Source organism: Macrobrachium rosenbergii, chromosome 47, assembly GCF_040412425.1.
Source record: "Macrobrachium rosenbergii isolate ZJJX-2024 chromosome 47, ASM4041242v1, whole genome shotgun sequence".
Taxonomy (NCBI): Eukaryota; Metazoa; Arthropoda; class Malacostraca; order Decapoda; family Palaemonidae; genus Macrobrachium; species Macrobrachium rosenbergii.
Genome location: NC_089787.1, coordinates 22,955,624 through 22,980,221, shown reverse-complemented (window position 1 = coordinate 22,980,221; position 24,598 = coordinate 22,955,624). Strand labels below are relative to the sequence as shown.

The following is a 24,598-nucleotide window of genomic DNA, read 5'->3' as shown; positions in this document are numbered from 1 at the left end:
TTTGGCGTCCGGTGAAAAGCGGCGAACGAAGCGAGGCACCAACACGCTCTCACCAGCATGTCGTCGCGCCAAATTCGAAGCCAGCGTACAAAGTGGTTTTCTTGATGTGTTTACTTCATAATTCAGCTACTTATTACATAGTATTTTATATTATTTTATTAGTTTTATGTTTATAAAATATTTCGCGTCCGGTGAAAAGCGGCGAACGGACCACGAACAACCCACACGCACACCAGCAAGTCGTCGCGCCAAATACGAAACCAGCGTACAAAGTGGTTGTCTTTTTGTGTTTACTTCGTGATTCCTTCGTTTCTTTATTATTAATTAAGGTAATTATATAGATTTCAGGTTTATAAAATATTTGGCGTCCGGAGAAAAGTGGCAAACGAAGCAAGGACACCCGTACGGACGCCAGCAAGTCGTCGCGCCAAATATGAAACCAGCGTAGAAAGTGGTTTTCTTTCCGTGTTTACTCCCTGATTCCTTCGTTTCTTTATTATTAATTAAGACAATTTTATAGTTTTTAGGTTTATAAAATATTTGGCGTCCGGAGAAACGCAGCGAACGAAGCTAGGACACCCACACGGACTCCAGCTACCGCCCCGCCAAATACGAAACCAGCGTACAAATTGGGTTTCTCCACGTTTACTTAATAATCCCTTTGCCTATTTATTAAATCTTGAAATAATTTGATCGATTTTATGTTTATAAAATTATTGCCGTCCGGAGGAACGCGAACGAAGCGGGAAAACGCTCGGTGATGCCCTCTTTTTTTTTTTCCTATCATGACGTTTCCAGCGTACAAAACTGTTTTCATTTTATATTTTTTATATTTAGCTAAAATTTCTTTACATATTCCATGATAGTTCAGTTAATTTTACCGATTTTATATCTATAAAATTATTACCGTCCGGAGAAACGCGAACGAAGAAAGGACACCCACACAGACACCAGCCATCGCCCCGCCAAATACAAAACCAGCGTACAAAATTTGTTTTCTTTTTAGATTCCTCATATTTACCTAATAATTCCCGCACGCATTCCATAATAATATAATAAATTTTATTGATTTTATATTTATAAAATAATTACCAACCTCAGAAATGCAAACAAGCGGGAAAAACGCTCGGCGATGCCATTATTTCTCTTCTTTTTTTTTTCTTTTTCTCGTGGCGTTTGCATGAACGGAAATGCAATTCTTACGAAAGAACTTTCGTTCTCCGTCTCCTCGCCGGCCATTTATATATAAAACAGATTTTATTTATCGTTGTAATATAGAGAAAAGGGTTTATAAAATCGTAAACGAAGCTAAATATAACGCTCAGTATTTTTCATACGTCTGGACCGCTGCAATTTCCTCACACAACTCCGAGAAGAATTAGAAAGGCTGTTCGATGACCTCACATTCACCTCCCTCCCTTCCTCCCTCCACCCCCTCCCCCACCAACAATGTTGGGGAGGGAGCACCAACATCATCCAACCCCCAATATACACATGCTCTCTCTCTCTCTCTCTCTCTCTCTCTCTCTCTCTCTCTCTCTCTCTCTCTCTCTCTCTCTCTCTCTTGCCGAGTGACATTCGCGCTGTAGATGAATCTTTGCGTATGTTAGGTACAAAATATGGCAGAGATATTTATTTATTTTGTAAAATACAATTTGCACAACCAGTGGCTTTGTTTTATATGAGTAATATGTAAGTAATATAATAGGTTCTTGCATCGTTTTATGCCTAAAGAGTAATATCATAAGCCATTTATGCGCACTTAACTTTTTATCTTTTTATTTACGAGCGCCGGTAACGTTGGCACGTTGATAAACAGGTATAAACACGACCTTCCATGTGAACTTCATATATATATATATATATATATATATATATATATATATATATATATATATATATATATATATATATATATATATATAAAGATAGGCCTTAAATTTTCTTCCCAATGCGGCATTTCAGCTTCAATGAGGGTCTCGCACACCGTAGGCCTAAGCGCTTACTACTGTCCCATATCTTGGGAGAGTGACCTCCTTTTCTGTCGTGCTATATTATATTACTCACGCCCACGGTCTTTATTGCAACGCCAGTTTAGTCAGCCGATCAATAGCCTTTTTTTTGGTATGGTGTCGTCAAAGGAATTCCAGAGTGCGTTTTCCTGGCTGAATTCTTTAGACGCATAGCTCACAAATACTTACACACGTACACACATGCATTTGATACTGGAATTTTGAATGTCTTCTCACGTCATTTATAACCTAATGACTGCTGTGTTCTGGAATTCACTTTCTTCTCTCTTGTTTTTTGGTGTTCTGTCTATAAAGACATGGAGTAATAATTGAGTATGGAGGTGCATTCACCAGCTCATCAGCACACTCTCTTCCTTGCAGAGGTCTCTTACTCGCCTAGACTGATAGCTAGTCGCTGTGTGTGTGTGTGTGTGTGTGTGTGTGTATGTGTGTGTGTGTTTGTATATGAGGATAAACGACATTTATAAACTTACAAACTGACAGATATATCCAATAAACTCGTCAAAACTTGTCTGTACAAAGATTATTTTTCGCAGCATCTGTGAAACTCGTTTAGACTAGTAGCTGGTGTGTGTTTGTTTGTTTGTTTGTATATAAGGATAAATTACCTTTATAAACTTACAAACTGACAAAATTATAAAAGGGATTCGTCTAAAAATTGTCTGTGGAAAGATTTTTTTTTATTTCACAGTCTGTGAAACGGTCCGTATTGCAAGGACTCGACAAAAGTCACCCGGGAAATGGTGATTAACCCCTTGAAAGATACAATGATGACCCGAGTGCTTTGAGAACTCTCGTTTCTCCTCTCCACTTTTCTCCTCGTTATTCGTTTGTTTTCTATGTTTTCATCTTTGTTTTTTGTTTATAGTCGGCGTTATCATATTCCCTTTTTTGTCTGTGTGTTTGTTCTTTGCGTTTGTTAGCCTAATCTGTATCCAGTGGTATGAATATAGGTCTAATTTTCGGTTTCTACACTCCCCCATTTTCATCTTTTCCTCTTCTCATATCTCTCCCTCTACCTCTTCTACTTGTTATTCCACCATCATCATCATTCTCTCTTGTCTCCCTTTCTTCCTCCCACTCCTCATTGCACGATACGTGCACGACTGACGTCAAAGAACAACAATTTTTCCTCCCCGTGCACGACGTACGTATGCACACGATGGCATTCACCCGACCTTCCCAGTTCCCACCTATGTGGCGTATTTCAGCCAACCATTGAAATGGCAACGCTCTCTGCCTTGGTCTAAAATCTGCGCTGATATCACTGAGGTTTTATGATGATGATGATGATAATGACGGTGGGTCTAGCTTGATGTGATTAGGATTATTATTATCATTATGATATTATTGTTGTTTAATTGTGGAGAAGTTTCGTCTCTATTGAAGTTTTGTCTTTGTTGCAAAGATGATGGTGAATCTTACCATGTAATGTGGGGATTTTCCTCATGATTTTGATTTGAATAGGTTATTTCACCATTTATTGCGATGATAATGATAAATTTCATCATTTAAGGTGTAGATTATCATAATTATTATAATTATCATTGGCATTATCAAGGAAATCAAAGCACTATTCCCTAGGCCGACATAGACCAACCCTTTGTACTTCGACTTTTTATTACAACGATAATGATACTGTCATCATTTAAGGTGTAGACTATCATAATTATTATCATTATTATCACCAACACCAGAGAAATGAGTCAAAAATAAAAGAATTATTCCCTAGGCCGACGTAGACCAACCCTTTAGTACTAAGACATGGCATACGCCGAGAGAAAGTATAAACTCGGCGACCTTGAGTCAATTTTGCCCAGGTACAAAAAAAAGAGAGAAAAAAGAGAAAAAGATGAGGTATTATTCCCCGCAGTTCCCAGAATGGTCTTGGGAAAAAAAATAATTATGGTCAGGTGGAATATAGGTTTGTGTGTGTGTGTGTGTGTGTGTGTGTGTGTGTGTGTGTGTGTGTGTGTGCGTGTGCGCGTGCGTGTGTGTGTGTGCGTGCCTGTGGGCATGTACCGGAGAATGGGCATTCTATAGGGGCTTACTTACTGGTACTGGTAAGAAAATGCCCGTCGATTGATTGATTGGTTTGTCAGAAATGGTGTAGCTTAGATGAATGGTAGAATATATACATACATATATATATATATATATATATATATATATATATATATGTATATATATACATAGGCTCATCACAAACCAAGGTAATCAACCATAAAAAAAATCGTAGGAATAAATATATTCTTAATATTCTTTAAGAAAAAATGAAAATATGCAGTGTCATTTACCTAAAGTCACCAATAAAAGTCAAAACATACGAAAATCAAATAAATTTAGGTCTAAACAATAAAAAATCAAAATGTATATAACAATTAAAGGAGTATAGGCCTAAATAAACACAAATATGCGGAAATAGGCATTTTCATTTCACAATAGACTCATCATATCTGAGACGACATAGAAAATTAAATAAAATGGAATAAATAGGGTTAAACCGCCCGTCATTTGCATACACTACTTACCCGGAAAACGCCGGCATAAGGCCACTTTTCTCTCCAGTACCGGGAAAAAATATCTTGCGTCCATTCTTGATGCACTTCCGGCCAAGCAATGGCCACTATTCAGTCTTAATTCTAACGAAACCGGTCTAGAAAAGGCTATTGGCGAGACTGACTTCGTCTATTAGACTCATATGGCGTTGGACTTCGGTTAGACTGACTCCTTGGGACAGTTATTGGTTAGACTAAGGGTCAAACTAGGTCTAACGATGTACTTCTGTCATTCAGTTGGCGCTTGTTTTCCATATATATATATATATATATATATATATATATATATATATATATATATATATATATATATATCTATATATATATAATGGTATTAAAATTAGTGTAAAACACTTCCAACATTAGACCCATACATAACGTTCACCCATATTAACTACAAATTTATTTATATATTTATTACAAACGGAACATGACCAATTATTAACACATATCACAAACAAATAAAGTAACCATTGCTGACATAAAAAAACCAGGGGAAAAATCCGTAAAAATAAAATTAAACCATTTTAGTAAACCTTTGTTTTCCTCCGATACGATAAACCCAAGTCTTCGAGTTCAGTTGCAGGATCACAGACTTCGTTCGAAAGCTTCGTTTGCTTGCGTTCGAATGCGTTCGCGAGCATCGCAATCCTTTCCTAAAACTGTCATTGATCTTTCTAAAAGTTATTTCTTGGATTTTGTAGTCAGGAACTTCCATTAACAAGCTTCTGTGTTCCCCTAACTGCAATGTTTTCATGAAAAACCATTCGAAAACTTCCTATCTTCCTGGAGGTTCTATAATTTTTTAAAGCTCGTTAACCAGTCTTTCTTCTTCTTCTTCTTCTTCTTCTTCTTCTTCTTATGTTCATCAAGCCTAGGCTAAGAAAAGGACCTAAGTTTCCATTCTTCTTATAGGTTTTGAAAATGAATAAAAACGCACAATATTCAGTGATTTTATTGTGATCGTGAGAGACGGTACACAGACAGTAGACAGCAGAAACGTTCAGGTCTGTCGCAATTGACAGGAGAAAAAGTGTTCTAATGTATAAAAAATTAAGAATCTGTTTTGATTCACAATTTGAAATTTTATGGTACTAGAGATTTTTTCCGGTGCGCAGTACAATGGAATCTGTTTTGATTCAAGAATTGAATTATGGTACTAAAGATTTTTTTTTTCCCTGGTTGCAGATACAGTGAGCCTTTCACAGAGCGTTCTCTAAGCAACACATGGCAACGCAAAACGGTTGCCGTTACGTCTTAATACCTCACAATGGACCTTTCAAGTCGCGTTCTTTAGACAACAAATGACAACGCAAAACGATTGCTTTTACAGCTCACTGCTTTACAAACGAACCTTTCAATGCGCGTTCTTTAGACAGTGAATGGCAACGCAAAACCGTTGCTGTTACAGATTAATACTTTCTAAGATGGTTTCCCCACCTATACACAAACAATATTGCAACTTATTATTATATTAGTCTCTCCCTTTTCCTTGCACGCCAATTGCAGACATCCTGAACGTTTCACGTATTTCTGTGCTTACAACATGTATCAAAACTTTATATAGTGTCCTGTAATAATAGATACTTCGAAATGTATTTAAACAAACTGTTTTAAACGTCAGTAGACAATAATACGAGGCATTTGTTTCAGCTCAATGAAACGCAAATCAAAAATCGTGGGAAAACTGCAGAAAAACTTAGTTATTTTTGCTCTGTCTTTGAGAAGTTACTATTAAGAACAGAATTAATAGATTCAATAAACCAGTAACGACGTTTTGAGAGAAAGATAAGAAAATTTATATTTCTATCTAGAGATACATAGGTCTAGGGTAACAATCACGCTAGACAAACCTTACAAACAACAGAAACAAAGTAATTCAACAATGAATCTTGTTTTCAAAATTATTATTTGTACTGATCCTAATAATAAAACGAAATCACTACTTTTATAAGTAAAATAGCCAAGCCACTTAACACCAAATATCACACAGATTTCAGCTCGTACACGTCTAAAACTCGTACTATTTTGAAACTACATCAATGGTTTTACTGACTATTGCAAAAGGCACCACAGTTTTAAGGGAGAATTCAGTGTCGATCATGCGTCCTATGTCGAAAATTCCAATCCATATTCATAGAAATGACAGAGAACAGACTTATAATAGAGGGTTGCATTACACAAAGCATCGTGGCAGAGTGCAAAACCACATTCAATTTGATTGAGTTTTACTTTGACGAAATCCACACAACCTCTAGAGCTCAAACGAACAGGTTGGATCGAAAGATCTGAATCCCCGTTCATGTAGAAACATTACAGAAACGAAAACGGAAAAAGTAAAATGGAAGAATGAAGTCTCCGTTAGCAGTTTTTGCTTAAAAGTCCATGTGAAGTCCACTTCCAGGGACTTCTATGAGAAGTAGACTTATATATAGGTTGAGAAAGGTTTGGAGAGAGAAGTGCTACAAGAAAGCCATCCTTTTAGCAATCACAGTTTCACCAGTGTCGGTTGATTTTTTAACATTTAATATCTTGACATATTAACCCTAGTTGATGTATATTAATCCTATTTCATGTATAAATCCTAAAGACAGCATCTAATAAAGTCGTTTTGATACCCACGCTCATCATCGCGGTGTTCGTTTCCATTCACGAAATGTGAAGCAATTTGAAAATAAAAAGCTACAGGCGTTGGGACGAGTTGACTTAGGTCTAGAGGCGCCCTTGCGTCAAAAGCAAAAAGACATTCTCATATACTTTTCTCATTCTTCTTCTTCTTCTCTACTACTCCTGGTGGTGTCCGATCACCTCGGCTTTGAGTCTTTCGGCAAGGGCCTTCCTCAGCTGCAAGTTTTTGGAGTCCAGGTCTATCAGGGGCAAGTGCTGGAAATGGAACGGTGTTTAAAGATGGCGTCACGATTATGGCATTAGGCCGATAACTTCCTCATCTGATGAGTCAAATATATACTTTATATATTGCCAATAGTTCAATAAAATGCAGGTACGATAAACAGAATCTTTTGTTTTAACTCTTTATGATGAAAAATAATATATCTATATCACAGAAATGGCTGATGAATTCAACAAAATGAAATTACATATTGCAATGTAGGCTCATTCTTGAGATAACATTGAAAAATAATGGCAAAAAAGAGTTATTTAAAGCAACATGCAGTTTAGAAATGCACGATTATCTTTCTGGAGTAAAGAAATTAAGCTTTTGGATGAGATTTCATACTTACATCGAAAAGCTTCGGCTGCTTATAACTCAAGCTTACCCATTTGGAGACATTCGCTGGACTCATTAAACCGCTGGTCTAGTTATGATAAAATTTTTAATAAATTTCCTATTTTCTTCCTCTTTCTCGAATATGAAAGCAAAGTTTGTTATGTAGACTTCACATATGTGAAACTGACAATCTTTTAGTGATGTATGAATAGTTGGGATAGTAACTCTAGACCTATCATTATTTTTGTGAAAAATTTCATATTACTGAGGTGCAAACATATATATTTTTTTAAATAAAATACAATATGTGTTTCCTGAAGATATACGTAATACGTTTATCGTGCTTTGTATCATCATAAATATGATAAATGGAAAACTGAACGAACGTGATCTCATTAACAATGTCTGTGTGACTGAGTTACGAATTGATGACGTTCTGTGACGTCATCATCATGGCTGCCATCTTTGTGACTGGATTACAAAATCTGTGTATATCGGTCTAGGAGTCTTATTAGTCATATGAAGATTGGGTAATCATCATTATCATCATCATTTTTATATGATGAATTAGTGAACAGCATCTTAATTGTGAAGACAGAAAACATCATATGTTTTTTTTCCAAGATCCTACCAAACATATACATATTTCATCAGAGTTAAGTGTCTATTATAAACAGGCTAACATCTGAGTCAGTCTAATCACGTAAAGTAAAGGTTCATACGAGACCGAAGAACAGTTTTCAGTCTATTATTTTACATTTCTCTACTCAGTTCTTTAATCAGTGACTCACATTCTCGAGAGAAAGTTCCCATCTCGGGCAAGATAAGAACACAATGTAATCTGAACCCGGCCTTTTATCTCTGTCACTGATAAAGTATGACTTATCATAAGACCATTATAGTCTCATAGATCCCCTCCCGAGATGATTGACGATGGACTTTAACAATTATATAAGAAATCTCGGTGTTGTTCTTGGTTATACTTTGGTGTCTTGTTACGAAAATAAACTGCAGGTCTATAAAAATAATTTTAAAGTGCTTGTTTCTGATTGTAAGACACGACAAGCTTACGCAACAACATGGTACGATGTCACCACTTTGTCAGCTAGACCGAGCTTGCTTAGACTCACCAGTTAGATTTATCTTTTTTTTTTTTATCGTTTTGTTACGAAGACAGGTGTTCAACGAGCCGTGATATACTATTAAACTAAGTACACACTCACACGCACGTATACACGCACGGGCACACACGTATACACGCACGGACACGATACGAAATTAGCAGCCAAACCCATTTCCACATATCGGTCTAAAGATAAACCAGATAAGATTACGGGATCTGAATTTCTGCCTATGCAGGTGGGTATAATTCCGTTTTTCTGTTATATATGTTGTTTTTATTGTTATTTTATTATTATTGCTGTTGTTGTTGTCATTAAAAGATGATGGGAAACAACAGGTTAGATCCCATCTGCTCTTTTGGTGATTTCTGAAGCCATTGGTTTATTATTTTCATTTATTAAATCATAGGCCTAGGGCAATAATAGGCATATGGCGTAGAAGATAAAAAGGAAAAGATAGAGAATTTTGACCAAGACAAATAAAAAAGGAATTTGAAATAATAATAATAATAATAATAATAATAATAATAATAATAATAATAATAATAATAATTTTTCCTTTTCTAAAAGGACTTGTCAAGCGGCAGATTTTCAATTTTCACTGAAAAAGATTTATTAAAAGTAATTCATATCATAGACCATGCATTAAAGCCTTGAAAGAGAGAGAGAGAGAGAGAGACCAGCTATTCTGACGCTGACCAGCTATTCTGCAACCAAGCAGGAAGGAAGTCAGGCAGGAGTCAGAGAGAGAAGAGAGAGAGAGAGAGAGAGAGAGAGAGAGAGAGAGAGAGAGAGAGAGAGAGAGAGAGAGAGAGAACTGACAAGACAAAGCAGCTCGTAGCAGTCAAGCAGGAAAGAAGTCAAGCAGGCACAACGCAGTGAGAGAGAGAGAGAGAGAGAGAGAGAGAGAGAGAGAGAGAGAGAGAGAGAGAGAGCTTGTACAAGTCGCACCAGACACAAGCAGAGAAGGGAGGATTAAGACAAGCAGGCAAAGAGCAGCAGACAAGCAGACAAAAGCAGGCAGGCACTCCATCATACCACAATTCTTTAGGCCTAGTCACGTGACACTCTCACTCCATCTTACCTTAGGGACGGAAACGAACACACAAGACTCATTTTAATTAAATGGCGACAACTACTGGAATTCTCTTTTATCTTTACTGTTCCCCGATCACCTCAGCCTTGAGCCTCTCGGCGAGGGCCTTTCTCACCTGCAGGGTGTGGGGGTCGATGGCGGAGCCGGCCAGAACCTGAGGAAAGATATTAATCAATCAATCAGGCAAAATAGGTTTATATATAAGAGTTAACCTTTAGATATAGATACGTTTTCTATGATTTGCCATCATAGAAAACTGTTAATTATTTTATGGGTAACTAAGGTAAACTGCCAAAGCCCCCACTAATGGTGTCAAGTAAAACTAGCATGATAAAATACGTTATTGTTTTTTGTTTCTGTGTATGTGTGTGTGTGTTTGTGAGTGTTTTTATGTGTATGTGTGTGTGTTTTTGTGTGTATTTATGTGTATTTGTGAGTTACTGCACTGCTATAAGGATAAAGAATTAGTAAAGGGCCAATGGCAGCTCAATATGACAAAGAATTTGATTTGTTGTGTGTTTATGTGTTTGTGTGTGAGAGTTTGTGTCTGTTTTTGTGTATGTATGTTTGTGTGTGTTATTGTCCTGCTAGAATGATCAAGAGCTCGTCCAGGCTCAATGGAAGCTCAACATAACGACTAGAATTTGTTTATATTGACGAGTGCTGTGTTTACATAACAAAGGCTCATTATATTTCTGCTTTCAATTATACACAGACATACATTATACATTTATTAAAATTATGCATTTATTTAACATGGGATTATATCAAAGGCATTCATTATTTAGTTTCAAGGTCATTTTGAACAACAAATAATAAATTTTTTTCTTTACATAGGCCTAATATGGAAGACTTATAAGCCTATTATTTTATTGTGAGTGTTGCAAGTACTGTGAGTTATTCAACAAGTAATACAGGATATGAGAGAGAGAGAGAGAGAGAGAGAGAGAGAGAGAGAGAGAGAGAGAGAGAGAGAGATACTCACCCTGCGAGCCGCTCTTGAGGACTTGGGTCTCTTCTGAGTCTCTGAGCCTTCGTAGGCCGCCAACTGTTTCTCTCTCTCCTGTTTTTTCATGGCCAGCAGTTTGTCCCTCTGCTCCTTCAGGTATTCTTGCCTTCGTCTGAGTTCCTCTGGGTCGATCTCGTTACTCTGTTTTGGAGAAGAGAACCTGAGTACATTATATATATATGAGAGGGTAGACATGTTACTGACAAAAGCTTTTTGTAACTGAGATAGTTTGATAGTTTTTTGTAACTGGGACTCTTCTCTCAGTCAGTAGGCCTAGTGCGAATGGGGCAGTGACTGCCGTTTTGTTCTCACTGAAGCCTTCCTTAACAGGCATCCTCTTAATAGTAAAAATAGACTCTCTTACAACATACAGACTACATGTTCTCCAAAGTAACTGAGAGATGAATAACATGGCTGGGAACCTTGCGCAGACGGGAGAGTGACTGGTTTGGTCTCAAAAACTAGGTCTTAAGACTCACCCTTGGCGGCAAAGGCTCAGGCTCCTCCTGTTCTTCCTCGGCCTGGTCGTCGCTCAGTGACATCTTCAGAGCCTTCTCCAGCATCTCCTTCTCCCGGTTCCTCTCCAGTTCCAGGCGCTCTTTCTCCTCCGTCGACTCCGCTAAGGCCCTTTCCAGGTCGCGGGTCTCGGCGTCCAGAGTGGCCTGCAGTGCCTCGTGTTCTTCCAGGGACTTCCTGGAAAGCAAAGGGAGCCGTTTTGGAAATTAGTTTTTCTATAAAGTTTGTTGGACTAAGCAGGGAGAGGTTTGCATACAAAAAGTCTAAGGTTCTTCACTTGTTCACTGATTGAGATTACTAGTTTCTTTAACATACAAATGACACAATTGGCTACAGAACACTAATAAATGCATGTAAACAAAGCCTTTTTAACATTGCTCTGTTCAAGAGATCTCTACCAGCGGCTGTTTTCAGAGCTCTCTGCCTTGTGGCTATTTTGCAGAGCTCTCTACCTTGTGGCTATTTTCAGATCTCTCTACCTGTGGGTCTTTTCAGATCTCTCTAACCATAGTTATTTTCAGAGCTCTCTACTCGTGGCTATTTCCAGAGCTCTCTGCCTGGGGCTATTTTCAGAGCTCTCTACCTTGAGGCTATTTTTAGATCTCTCTACCTTGCATCTATTTTGAGAGCTCTCTACCTTGTGGCTATTTTCAGAGCTCTCTCCCTTGCGGCTATTTTCAGGGCTCCCTACCATGTAGATATTTTGAGGTGTCTCTACCTTGTGACTATTCTCAGAGCTCTCCACCTGTGGCTATTTTCAGAGCTCTCTACCTTGTGGCTATTTTCAGAGCTCTCGACCTGTGGTTATTTTCAGAGCTCTCCACCTGTGGCTATTTTCTGAATTCTGTGGCTATTTTCAGAGCCCTCTGCCTGTGACTATTTTCAGAACTCTCGACTGTGGCTATTTTCAGAGCACTCTACACGTGGCTATTTTTTAGAGCACTCTTCCAGTGGCTATTCCCAGAGCTCTCTACCTGTGGTTATTTGGAGATTTCTCTACCTGTGGCTATTTTTACCTACAAAGCTGACACTCTCATCTCAAGATAATATTTGTTTTGTCCTTCCTCTATTGGGCTCAAAATTTACTTATTTATATAATATTAGCTTTGTATACTCCCTTCCCTCAACAACCATTGCCAAATCATATATTTTCCTCAACTTACATATTCTTTCACTTTACACCTTTCACAGCTGAAAGTGCCGTAACTTAAAAGTGTCCCAGATAATGGCTACACTGACAATACTACCTCTTGCATCACCAAATTCACTTGCTTACACTTTGTTTACAAATCTGAAGATCTGGCAGCACTGCGGCCGCAGCTCTGACACCCGTTGTGTACGCGTATCACCTCAAGCTCTGTGATTGGTCAGATACGAACCTGTTCAACGGCCCACGTGTCTGTGACACGATTTCACAGTTCCTCCGAGACTTTGAAACGACTCAGAGGAGATAAGGAAAAGATAATGAAGATAGGGAAGAGTGAGAATGAAAAAATGAAGAAAATGAGAAAGAAAGAGTGAGAGAGGTTCGTATGAAAGAGATGTGAATAGTACGATCTTGATAAATATATTATTTAGACCTATTATAAGGTTCTGATAAGTCTGGAAATATTCATGTTTTATAGAAAGGTTTACAAGACTGGTAACCTAATACCTATATATAGCACTGGTATGAGGAGAGAGAGAGAGAGAGAGAGAGAGAGAGAGAGAGAGAGAGAGAGAGAGAGAGAGAGAGAAGTTTTAACTCTCTACTTATTGCTGCTGTCAAAAAGATATAATATGTATACATACATATGTAAATTATGGAGAATTTTCTATAGAATAAAAATTTTCTCCCCGATACAGCTAAAGCCTTGAATTTCAGCTGTCTTCGCTAAAACAAGGTCAATTAGAAGTTATGATAAGAGATATAAAATTATCAGTGTTACAATATTATAGAATTCAAGTGAAGTCTGAGTGAAAAATCAATGGAAGGAATGAACATTTACCTAAAAAGGTATATAACACATGCATGAAATCTAGATACTAGTCAATGTTATTTCTACCATGCATGAAAGACATACTGTATATATATATATATATATATATATATATATATATATATATATATATATATATATATATATATATATATATATATATATATATAATATATATATATATATATATATAAATATATATATATATATATCAACAGACCAAATTAAGATACTTTATAAAGTCAAAAGTGCAGCTCTGTAAAAACACTTGAAAATTCACCAATACTAAAACTCTTTCAATACAAATTAAGAATAAAGATTCTCAAGGAATTAACTATAGGACACACTTGCTTTAGAAATGTAAAGTTAAAGTTAAAGCCTTTGTAGAGAGGAAAAAATGAGTGGATTTATGCTTTATCAAGAATTTGGAATAAAGTCAGGTTAAAGATCAGTGCTTTCTTGCATTAAGAAGCAAAGTTAAAATCTCATCATCTTTAGGATATAAAGTTTATCAAATATGAAAAGTCTTTATCTGAAAAAATATAGTAAATTTATTAAAAATTCTGAAACATTAATAATAGACAAAAGTAAATAAAATCTGAACTATGTCTGGTTTGAAAATAAAGCAAAATATTTCCCAAATTAAAAAAAAGATTTTTTGACCAAAGAAAATTGAAGTTAAGGCTCTGAGTGGTAAAAAGCTATTTATAAAGCTATGAAAGCTAATTATAGAGCTAAAATGTCTTCATGGACAACGAGCAAAGCTAAAGTATTAATAAGCAAATGAAAAGCTAAAAAAATTGTTCATCATTGAAAAATGAACAAATATTTATAAAGCTGATATCTTTTTATAAGTACCTTAACATCAATAGAGTAAAGCTAAGGTTGAACAGTCCCTTTATAGATAAAAAACGAAGTTTAAAATCCACAAAATAAAGTTTAAGATATAAAGCAGATATCTTTTATAAAGTGCCCTAACATCAAGAGAATGAAGTTAAAATTAAAAAGTCCCTTTAAATATAAAAAAAACGAAGCACTGAATCCACAAAATAAAGTTTTAAATATAAAGCAGATAAAGTAGGAAAAATTTTAGAAAATGACTTGTAACCTGAGTTAGAGGAAAATACAGTATCAGATTTGATTAAAAAATATCATTAAAAAAATACACCAATTTATCAAAAGTTACTTACTTTATCAAAACGTGTTCTAGAACCTTGAAATAATCTAGATTTCTGTGTGTGTAAGCGTGTGTTTTTCTTTATATAAACATCAAAACTTGTTGGCTGATGTAAGTGACAATTGCTTCATGCTAATGAAAAAAATCTTACTTGTGTATATATATACAAACGTGTGTTTTTTCCATACAAAATCTTTCCCATACTTCCATGTGTGTATTTTCATTTCAAAAAAAGCCTCTTGTGTATGTGAGCAAGCGTGTTTTTCCTTTAATATTTTCTTTAGAATCTATCCTATACGTCCAAGCGTGTGTTTTAATATCCACTCTGCGTGTTTTGAATGCCAGTATGTGTTTTTTTCAATCTCGGTGCGTGTTTTGAATACGTGGAAGCCAGGGTGAGTTTGTAATATATACAATATTGGAGTTAGTGGAAGCTTCTACAATGCTCTCTCATACTCGTATACTTTGGTATGCATTGTATTTTTGGGGCGTTCATCTGGTAATAATGAGCTTATGATGATTAATAATGAGTTTATAATGATCAATATATAATGAATTTATAATGAATAATAATGAGGTTATAATGAATAATAATGAAGTTATAATGATTAATAATGTTTAGAATGATTAATAATGAACTTATAATGAATAATGAGTTCATAATGATCAATATATAATTAATTCATGATGAATAATAATGAGTTTATGATGATCAATATATAATGAATTTATGAATAATGAGTGTATAATGATCGATATATAATGAATTTATAACAATTAAGAATGAGTTTATAACGATCAGTAGTGAATTTATAATGTTTAATAATGAATTTATAACGATCAGTAATGAGTTTATAACGATTAACAATGAGTTATATATAATTATTAATAATGAGTTTATAATGATTAACAATGAATGTATAATGATTAGTAATGAGTTTATAATGACCAATAATGAATTTCCCTGATATTCCTCCCCCCTCGCCCCCCAAAAATACATATCATCAAGGAATACCCCATGAACACGCCCACTCCAAAATTTGCCCTTATGATACAATGATCTTAAAATCATTTAACATTTCAAGGTCATTAAAGAATTTTTTTTCTCCAAGCTTTCCGGGTTACAAAACTGCAGGTTCTTATAACCTTTCTAGGGTACAGAGATTGCAAAATCCTTTGCCATTTCTGGGTTAAAGACTGCTGAATTTTTTTTTTTAACTTTCCTAGGTTACAAAAACTGCAGAATCATTTAACCTTTCTGGGGTAGAGACTACAAAATCCTTTAACCTTTCTAGGTTACAGAATGCAAATTATCTTTAACCTTTCCAAGTTACAAAAGCTATAGGTTCTTGTAACCTTTCTAGGGTAAAAATATTGAAAAATCCTCTAACATTTCAAGGTTGCAGACTGCTGAATTTTTTGTAACCTTTCTAGGTTACAGAGATTGCAAAATCTTTTAACTTTTTAAGGTTACAGACTGCTGAATTTTTCTTCAACAACTTTTCCAGGTTACAGAAACTGCAGAATCATTTAACCTTTCTGGGGTACAGAGACCGCAAAATCTTTTAACTTTTCGAAGTTGTAAAGACTGGAAAATCTGTACAAGCTTGAGCGTGAGATGAAAGTGTTCTTGAGCGTGACATGAAAGTATTCTTCAATGTGAGATGAACTCGAGAGTGACATGAAAGTATTCTAGAGTGTGGCATGAAAGTGTCCTTGAGTGTGAGATTCAAGTGTTCGCCAATGTGAGATCAAAGTGTTCTTCAGTGTGACATGGAAGCGTTCTCCAGCGTGAGATGAAAGCCGAAAGTGTGGCAAAAATTTTTCCAAATTGTCCAAGTGGAGGAAGTGTCCAAAGCTTGCGTTGGGTGAATCTAAGAAGAGGAATTGAAGAAAGCGTATTATTTTGATTTTATCCACTTACAGCGTCGCTCTTTTTATGTGAAGAGTTCCACAATCAGGAAGCGAATAGATAGATAAAAAAAAAAAACAGTCTGGTTACGAATGTATAAAAAGGAGGATTAGATTTCAGAAAGGTATTTGGGGGTAAGTAAGAAGTAGGTAAGTAAGTAAGTAAGTAAGTAAGTAAGTAAGTAAGGAAGTAAGATACATGAAAGTCTTCTAATCTACGTTCTGTCAGATCAAGTCCATTTTTCCTTCACTGTTCTGTAAGAAGAATCTTATCAATAAGGAGAAAGGAGGTTTGCTATTGGACGAGAATGCTTTCTAGAAAGTACAAAGAAGAAGAAGAAGAGGAAGAAGAAGAAGAAGAAGAAGAAGACTTTCTAGAAAGTAAAAGGAAGAAGAAGATGATGAAGAATACTCTCTAGAAAGTAAGAAGAAGAAGAAGAAGAAGAAGAAGAAGAAGAAGAAGAAGAAGAAGAAGAAGAAGAAGAAGAAGAAGAAGAAGAAGAAGAAGAAGAAGAAGAAGAAGAAGAAGAAGACGACTTTTTAGGAAGAAGAAGAAGAAGAAGAAGAAGAAGAAGAAGAAGAAGAAGAAGAAGAATTTCTAGAAAGTAAAAGGAAGAAGAAGTAGAAGAAAAAGAAAAAGAAGACTTTCTAGAAAGTAAAAAGAAGAAGAAGAAGAAAAATACTTTCTAGAAAGTAAGAAGTCAAAGAAGAAGAAGAAGAAGAAGTTAGAAAGCAATTTAGAAAAAAACAAAAGGTTATTTTAAACTGATCATATGTACGATTTAGGTAAGATTTAGGTAAGATTTAGATAAGAAGAACGATTTAGATTTTTTCAAGAACGTAGGAAGCAATCTATAGGAAAACGAGTTCAAGACTTTCTAGAAAGTAAAAAAGAAGAAGAAGAAAAAAATTTATAAGTTATGATTGGAAACTTCCTTTTGGTTAAAAAGCAATTTGTTGATGCTCAAAAGGCTATTTTAAACTGATAGTTTGTTACTGATTTGGTAAAATTATAGTTATGATTTAGAAAGGATTGAAAAAGGATTTGATTTTTTGAAGACATAGGTTGAGTTTAATAGGTAAGGATAGTTTGAGAAACTGATTGGCAAATTTATAAGTTATAATTGGAAAGGATTGGAAAAAGGATTCTGTTGATGCTCAGGTTGGGTTTTTTAAAGGATAGTTTGAGTTACTGATTGGCAAAGTTATAAGTTATGATTGGAAAGGATTGGAAAAAGGATTTTGTTGATGCTTAGGTTGAGTTTATTAAAGGATAGTCTGAGTTACTGATTGGCAAAGTTATAAGTTATGATTGGAAAGGATTGGAAAAATGACTTTTTAATGCTTAGGTTGGGTTTATTAAAGGATAGTTTGAGTTACTTGTTGGCATGTTTTTGGAACTAATATGGCTAATGTAGTTGGTCAATTCATGTCAGATATATCTAGTGAGGGAAATCCCAAAATGCAATTTGATCAAATCTCCTGCAGAGGTCACTGAACTGGAAAAAAAAGAGACCTAGGGTACTGTCACATGTATGTGGAGTGCCCTCATTGCTGAAACCATCAACATGATGCTAAGTAAGACCTATAAATTGGAATAGCTAGTTCTCTGAGCTTCCTGTTCTGTGCTTTGGGGACGCTGTTTTTGCCAAATAATGGGACCTCATTAACAAGTACTCACTATTGTACACCTGGTATGTGCTTTTTCTGAAAGGCACTTTCTTGGCTTCAAGGGAGAGGTGAAAGTAGATAATCATGTCTCCCATCCTAGAAACATGTGTACAAAAAGATGCTGTAAGATGTCTCTGTGCTAAAGCACAAGGCAGTTAGGCCTATAAACGTTTGGTCATATCTGGTCCAAGTGAATAAGTTATGCACCTCAGTGCAGCAATTGGAAATCTGTCAACAACTAAATACCCCTAGATCTAGCAACTTTCAACCTATAATGTTTATCAGGACTGCGCAACAGAAGGGTGCATTTGTAGGAAACTGGATAAATTTCAACTGACAATAATGAGTATTGGTAAAAGACAGTATTAACCTACTGTAGGACTGTATACAGTCCAGCCATCTTGGAAGAAACAAAAGTACTATAAAATAAGGGTAAGTAAGGAACCCAATAAGTGATTGTGTATCAAATTCCTTATTCTTCTAACCAATGGAACTGCAGCCTGAGTTTACGCAGGATTGAAAGAAATCAACCTGCTCTAGAGTTGAGGGGTCCCTAGGCAGTGTGAAGGGATTGTACTGAAAACCTGGAACAAAGTTGTGTATTGAAATTTTGGGGCCCTCACAATGTACAAAATTTTGGCTTGAACTAAAATAATTGGCACTGGATTTGGGCAATAGAGTAGTATGTCCTCTGTTTCTGTACTGTCACATATACATGAAGGTATTGTCTGTCAAATATTCTGTATTGCAAGTTATGTACCCTGTACTACAGCCAAGTAGGCCTAGTGTATGTCTTGTCATCTCTACTTTCCCATATGTCTGCAGTGTCCAGTGACCTGGTAACGCCGTCTTCAGTAATTCCAAGGATAAAAATTGTCTTTGGTAAATCCTCTAACACAGGTCTTTTTACAAAGAAAACTGCAAAAGCTTAAATGTTTAAGTTTCAAGATATATATATTTTTAGAGTAAAGCTAATAGCACTAGGTCTAACTAATTCTGCTCTAGATCTACCCTAGGACACGAACTTACTTCTTCACTTCTTCCAGAATGTGTCGTTCTTCTTCTGTCAGTGAACTGTTGGTGGTGGTGGGGACTGTGGGTGGCTTGTCACACGGGGTCATGGAAAGAGAGAGTTGAAGTGAGCGGACGAAGCCGAGCGGAGAGTCGCGCGAGCAGACAGAACAGAGTACTACAGTACCACAACAACATCAAACAACGACAAAAAAAACATTCACATTACCTTCTACAGGATGTATTCTCCTCCTCCTTCATCTACATCCACTTAAATACTTGTAATCTAAGGCATTCATTCGGGTGTTCATAAGGCACTTTTCACAAGCACTGCCGTTATCAGTGGACTATTGGACTGATTTCTGTGCTTTCTCAGAGACGCCAGTTTTTGTTTACACTTATCTGTAGGATGTTGGAGTCACCCAGCCAACCAGCCTTCAGTCTTCTGGGAGTTTTTTTTTTTTTTTTTTATCTTGTTCGTTGACATACGATCTATATTATCTATATTTAGACTGTAGTTGTATCTAATAGTTAGTTTGGTCAAAATCTAATAGGATAAAGCATTGCATATAGATAAATATTGATAAATTATAAATGAATATATTGTGATAAACTTTGGTAAGCTGGCGTCCCTGAGTAAGAATATATATATATATATATATATATATATATATATATATATATATATATATATATATATATATATATATATATATATATTATTCAATATATAACATACATATATATATATATATATATATATACAGCAATACATACTCTACCAAAAGTAGCTACACTTAACATTTAGCAATAATTTTTTTACTCATAATTCATCTAAAGTAATTTAAAACAGTCAGTCACTGTGCAAAGCGAGATTTTAATCTATGAATTGAATAAAACAATTTTTTGTATCTCGGAAGAATAGAAATCATTCGCTAACTTACAAATACAAGTATAGAAAGATATTATACAATCAGCACTAAAAGTCATAAATGCAAGAATTATAGACCAGGAAAAATACTATAGATTTCACTACGTGACTTAAGAAACGGTAAAGTGATATAGTGATATAATTAAAGTGCTTTCACTACGATAATATTATTATAGAAAGTGCAAAACTGCTGGTATTAAATTGATGAATACTCAAGAAAAACTTACTAAGTAATCCTTTGGTAATATTTGTTATAGTTACGTTGTAAGAATGTTACATGACATTAAGAATAGATTGCCAAAGAATGGGAAGATCATTTGATATAACTGGATGAATGTGGTTCTTCGTCTTCTGAATAATAATAATAATAATAATAATAATAATAATAATAATAATAATAATAATAATAATAATAATAATAATAATAATAATAATAATAATTAAAAAAATGTTCGCTTGTTTTTAATAGGTCGTCCTAAAATAAAAAAAAAGAACTTAGCCCAAAATATCATAGTAAAAAGTACAATTTAACATTTCTAAAATATTTAGTTCAAAATATATAGTAACAGTACAATGACATTTTAATATAAGTTCCTATACAGTGACATAATGAATTGAAAAGCTCTTACCCACAAAGCGTGCATCTTGGAGGACATTCCAAAGGTGCCTGAATGTGGTTTAATTTGGTGAAGATTGGTGGAGTGGTTCTAATGTTTTTGACACGGCTGAGTTTGTTATATATATGTATATATATATATATATATATATATATATATATATATATATATATATATATATATATATATATATATATATATATATTATTCAACAACTGTTACATCAACCTTTTAAATAATATTTACATAGATCTATAAACTCGACTATATCTATGTCAACTTGACTCTCATCCTTTTAAGAATTATCATCATAAGACACGTTTCCGTCTTGTAGGGGCTTTGAATCGTTTACAACTGTACACACACACACACACACACACCTGAACCCACGATGCCATGGTGCTCGTTGAGTGCATCATGCATTTTATTCTGAATGTTTTTGCATTTCTTAATGAAATGTGTTTGTATTTCTTAATAAAATGTTTTTGTATTTCTTAATAAAATCTGACATGTATCATACTTGACTTGATACCTGCTTTATGTCTCAAGGCAAAAAATATGAAAGTTTGTGTTCTTGCGTACCCAAGGAATTAAGAGAGAGAGAGAGAGAGAGAGAGAGAGAGAGAGAGAGAGAGAGAGAGAGAGAGAGAGAGAGAGAGAGAGAAGTAAAATTAAAAGAATGTAAAGGGGAGTTGAACAGAATATTTTGTAACATGGATTTTGTAGCCTGTAGATAATGTTGGTTTAGTTCCTATTGTTTAAGATGAAGGAATAATGTTTTAAGAAAAAGGTAATTAAATAATGAAAAATATATGGAGAAGAGAGAGACCATTTTAATAGAAAATAGCATAGTACTACCATTTCTATTAATTCTAGGAGAGAGAGAGAGAGAGAGAGAGAGAGAGAGAGAGAGAGAGAGAGAGAGAGAGAGAGAGAGAGAGAGAGAGAGAGAGAGATTAGTCTCTAAACATTACACTTACCTCCCTTCCACGACCTTAACCGATCTCATTACGTCATTATAAACTATATATAGGCCTAGACTTCCATTACTAGAGCCCACTCGAATGAAAAAGCAATATGGCTGATTCGCCCCTCCGATAAAACCCAAAAAATAGACCTACTTGATAATCTCGTCCATGACAGCCTGTTCTTCTGGCGTCATGCTGTCTCCTGGAATGCAGCTCTCGGGGATAATTCCATGCTTCTGCTGCAAGAGTTCCAGGGCCTGGAGCTGGAGTTCCAGGTTCTTCTGGATCATCATCCTCTTGAAGATTTCGAAATCGTCTGCTGCCCAGACTTGTTCGAAGAGTGTCTGGGAGGAGGAAAATGAGTGAAATAGGAAATTAAGGAACTTATAAGGTACAACTGGAATCAAGAAAGGACGATGATGTTGTATCATAGGCCTAAGCTCATGAGAATGACGTAAATGTTGGGCTATAGGCCTAGGCTCGTGAGAGTGATGTAAATGTTGTACCGCAGCCCTAAGCTCTGATTAGTCTAGCTGGACGTATTACTAGCCTTATCTAGGCCTATAATATGGTAAAAACCGGAAAAAGGTCAGAATATATAAATATAGGCTTTAAAACTTCACAATATAGACGTTTTATCAATGGCCTGAGCTCGTGAGAACGGCGTAAATCTTGTGTCATAGGACAAAGGTCTGATTAGTCTGGTCGGACGTGGTTCTGGCCCTGTCAGGGGCCCTATAAAACGTCCAAAACAAGGGAAAAAATAAGAATATATAAATGTCAGAATATAGAAATCCAATCAACAGTGGCAAAACGTAATAGCTGACAAAAATGTGAAAAGTGACGCCATGTCTTTTCGAATTCCTCAGTCTCTAAATCATTGCCAAGAGTTAAAGTTTAAAGTTTACTTGGTAAATTATAAAGACAATAAGTATTTATGGAATATATAAATATTCTCTTTTGTTTTTTGCAGCATGAAAGGGGATTCTTATTCATCTTAAGCGGTAAACGGAATAATTATGCAAAGAATCAAACACAAACAGAAATACCCAACAATAAGGAAGTAAAGTTTAGAAAAGTTTATGCTTAAATAATGTGTAGATGTTGAATTACATTTTCTATTATCCTTATTTGTATTATTTAAAGAAAACGTACATGGCTTTATGGGATTCTACCCAATTCAGTTCATTTTCTATTTATATGGTCGAGTCTGATTAAGATTACATAGGCGTCTTTTTGTTATATTTATTGGTCTTGTATATCAGGTGGAACAAATTGAATCATAAATAAATAATACTAATGATGTTTAAGCTTTAATATATCACTTTTATTAATCAAAATACGCCATTTTATAAATGTATATATAATAGTTTTATAGATAAAGATTTTTTTCAGATACCCATACAAAGACTGTGGACAAAAACAAAGTATTTTTTGATCCATTCAATATCTGTGAAGGTTTTAGGAGTGAAAGTGTCCGTGAAAATTTTTAGAGAACATAAATGAATTGAAATATTGGTATAAAAATTTATACCAAGCCATACTGGAAGGGAAATATAAGATTAAATATTTTCACAGTTCTTGAGCAAGTACGTACAATCAACATGAACTTAGTTCTACTGTCACTATTCATATTTAATTATGGCTCCATGATTAATTTTTTTATCTAAATTATTCTAAAATACTTTCGAGTGTTTACTGATAATATTGAACGTATGCTGAAGTTAGTAAAACAATACTTTAAATGGAAGTTGTGCAATTAGAACCTCAATGGTTCAGGCGAAGGTGCAATGCATTACTACCCTAAAACAATTCGCCCTGTATTTTAGTAATCGATTTTTTTTTTATATTTTGACCTGTTTATTTGTTGATATATTAATTCATCTTTCTTTTTTCTTTTCTGCATTTCGTGTTATCTTCTGTAACTTCTTTCAAATGAGCACTGTAATATTCTTTGGATGCTCGAATTTCAAGTCAGTGGCCCATGTGGTGGGCTTGTTCCATTTGAATAGGGGCTTATCTTGTGAATAATAATAATAATAATATTCCTTTATAGGCACTAATAATAATAATAATAATAATAGTAATAATAATAATAATAATAATAATAATAATAATAATAATAATAATAATAATAATAATTGAGACAGATTCCTTTTTTACTGGGAAACAATAATAATAATAATAATAATAATAATAATAATAATAATAATAATAATAATAATAATAATAATAATAATATGGGACAAACTGGCTTTGGACTGATTCCTTTTGCTAAACCGAGGCACTGAAAATAATAATAATAATAATAATAATAATAATAATAATAATAATAATAATAATAATAATAATAATAATAATAATAATAATAAAACCGACCTGATGGAAAGTCGTCTTGGTAGAGGCTTCCCCACAGGCGGCCTCGAACTGCTCCGGGGTGATTCCAATGTCTTCCATGTAGGACCCCAGCATGAAGTCCACGAGGTTCTTGTATTCCTCGTGGATCGCCCTGTGCTCCGTGTCATCCTCGCAGCCTGGTTCGAAGACTGTGAGAGGAAAAGAAGAAGAAGAAGAAGAAGGTGTTAGGTATTGTTATGATTCTATCTTTTGCTTGTGGGTGATTGAGAGTAAATTGAGTATAGAATTTAGGACAATATGTATATATGTGTGTGTGTATACATATATGTATATAACTGTGAAATATTCTCTGTTAAAACAGAATTCCATCAAATATAAGGAGCCCTTAAAAATACCAAATGTGGAAAATAAAG

General features: G+C 34.8%; 1 protein-coding gene across 2 annotated transcripts in view; it reads right to left on the bottom strand.

The window, feature by feature from the left end:
• Positions 1-5,530: 5,530 nt before the first annotated feature.
• LOC136830635 (cilia- and flagella-associated protein 36) overlaps positions 5,531-24,598 on the bottom strand; it is a 28,790-nt gene continuing 9,722 nt past the window's right edge. Inside the window, exons 2-7 of one of the 2 annotated variants that reach the window (XM_067090214.1) lie at positions 24,207-24,373; positions 21,981-22,171; positions 11,526-11,739; positions 11,023-11,187; positions 10,153-10,191; positions 5,531-7,474 (exon numbers count right to left, since the gene is read on the bottom strand). In XM_067090214.1, the coding sequence (XP_066946315.1) occupies positions 7,376-7,474; positions 10,153-10,191; positions 11,023-11,187; positions 11,526-11,739; positions 21,981-22,171; positions 24,207-24,373 (875 nt within the window). In that variant the 3' untranslated portion in view covers positions 5,531-7,375. Of the gene's footprint in view, positions 7,475-10,025; positions 10,192-11,022; positions 11,188-11,525; positions 11,740-21,980; positions 22,172-24,206; positions 24,374-24,598 lie in introns of both variants that reach the window. The other variant, XM_067090215.1, reaches the window with a different exon arrangement.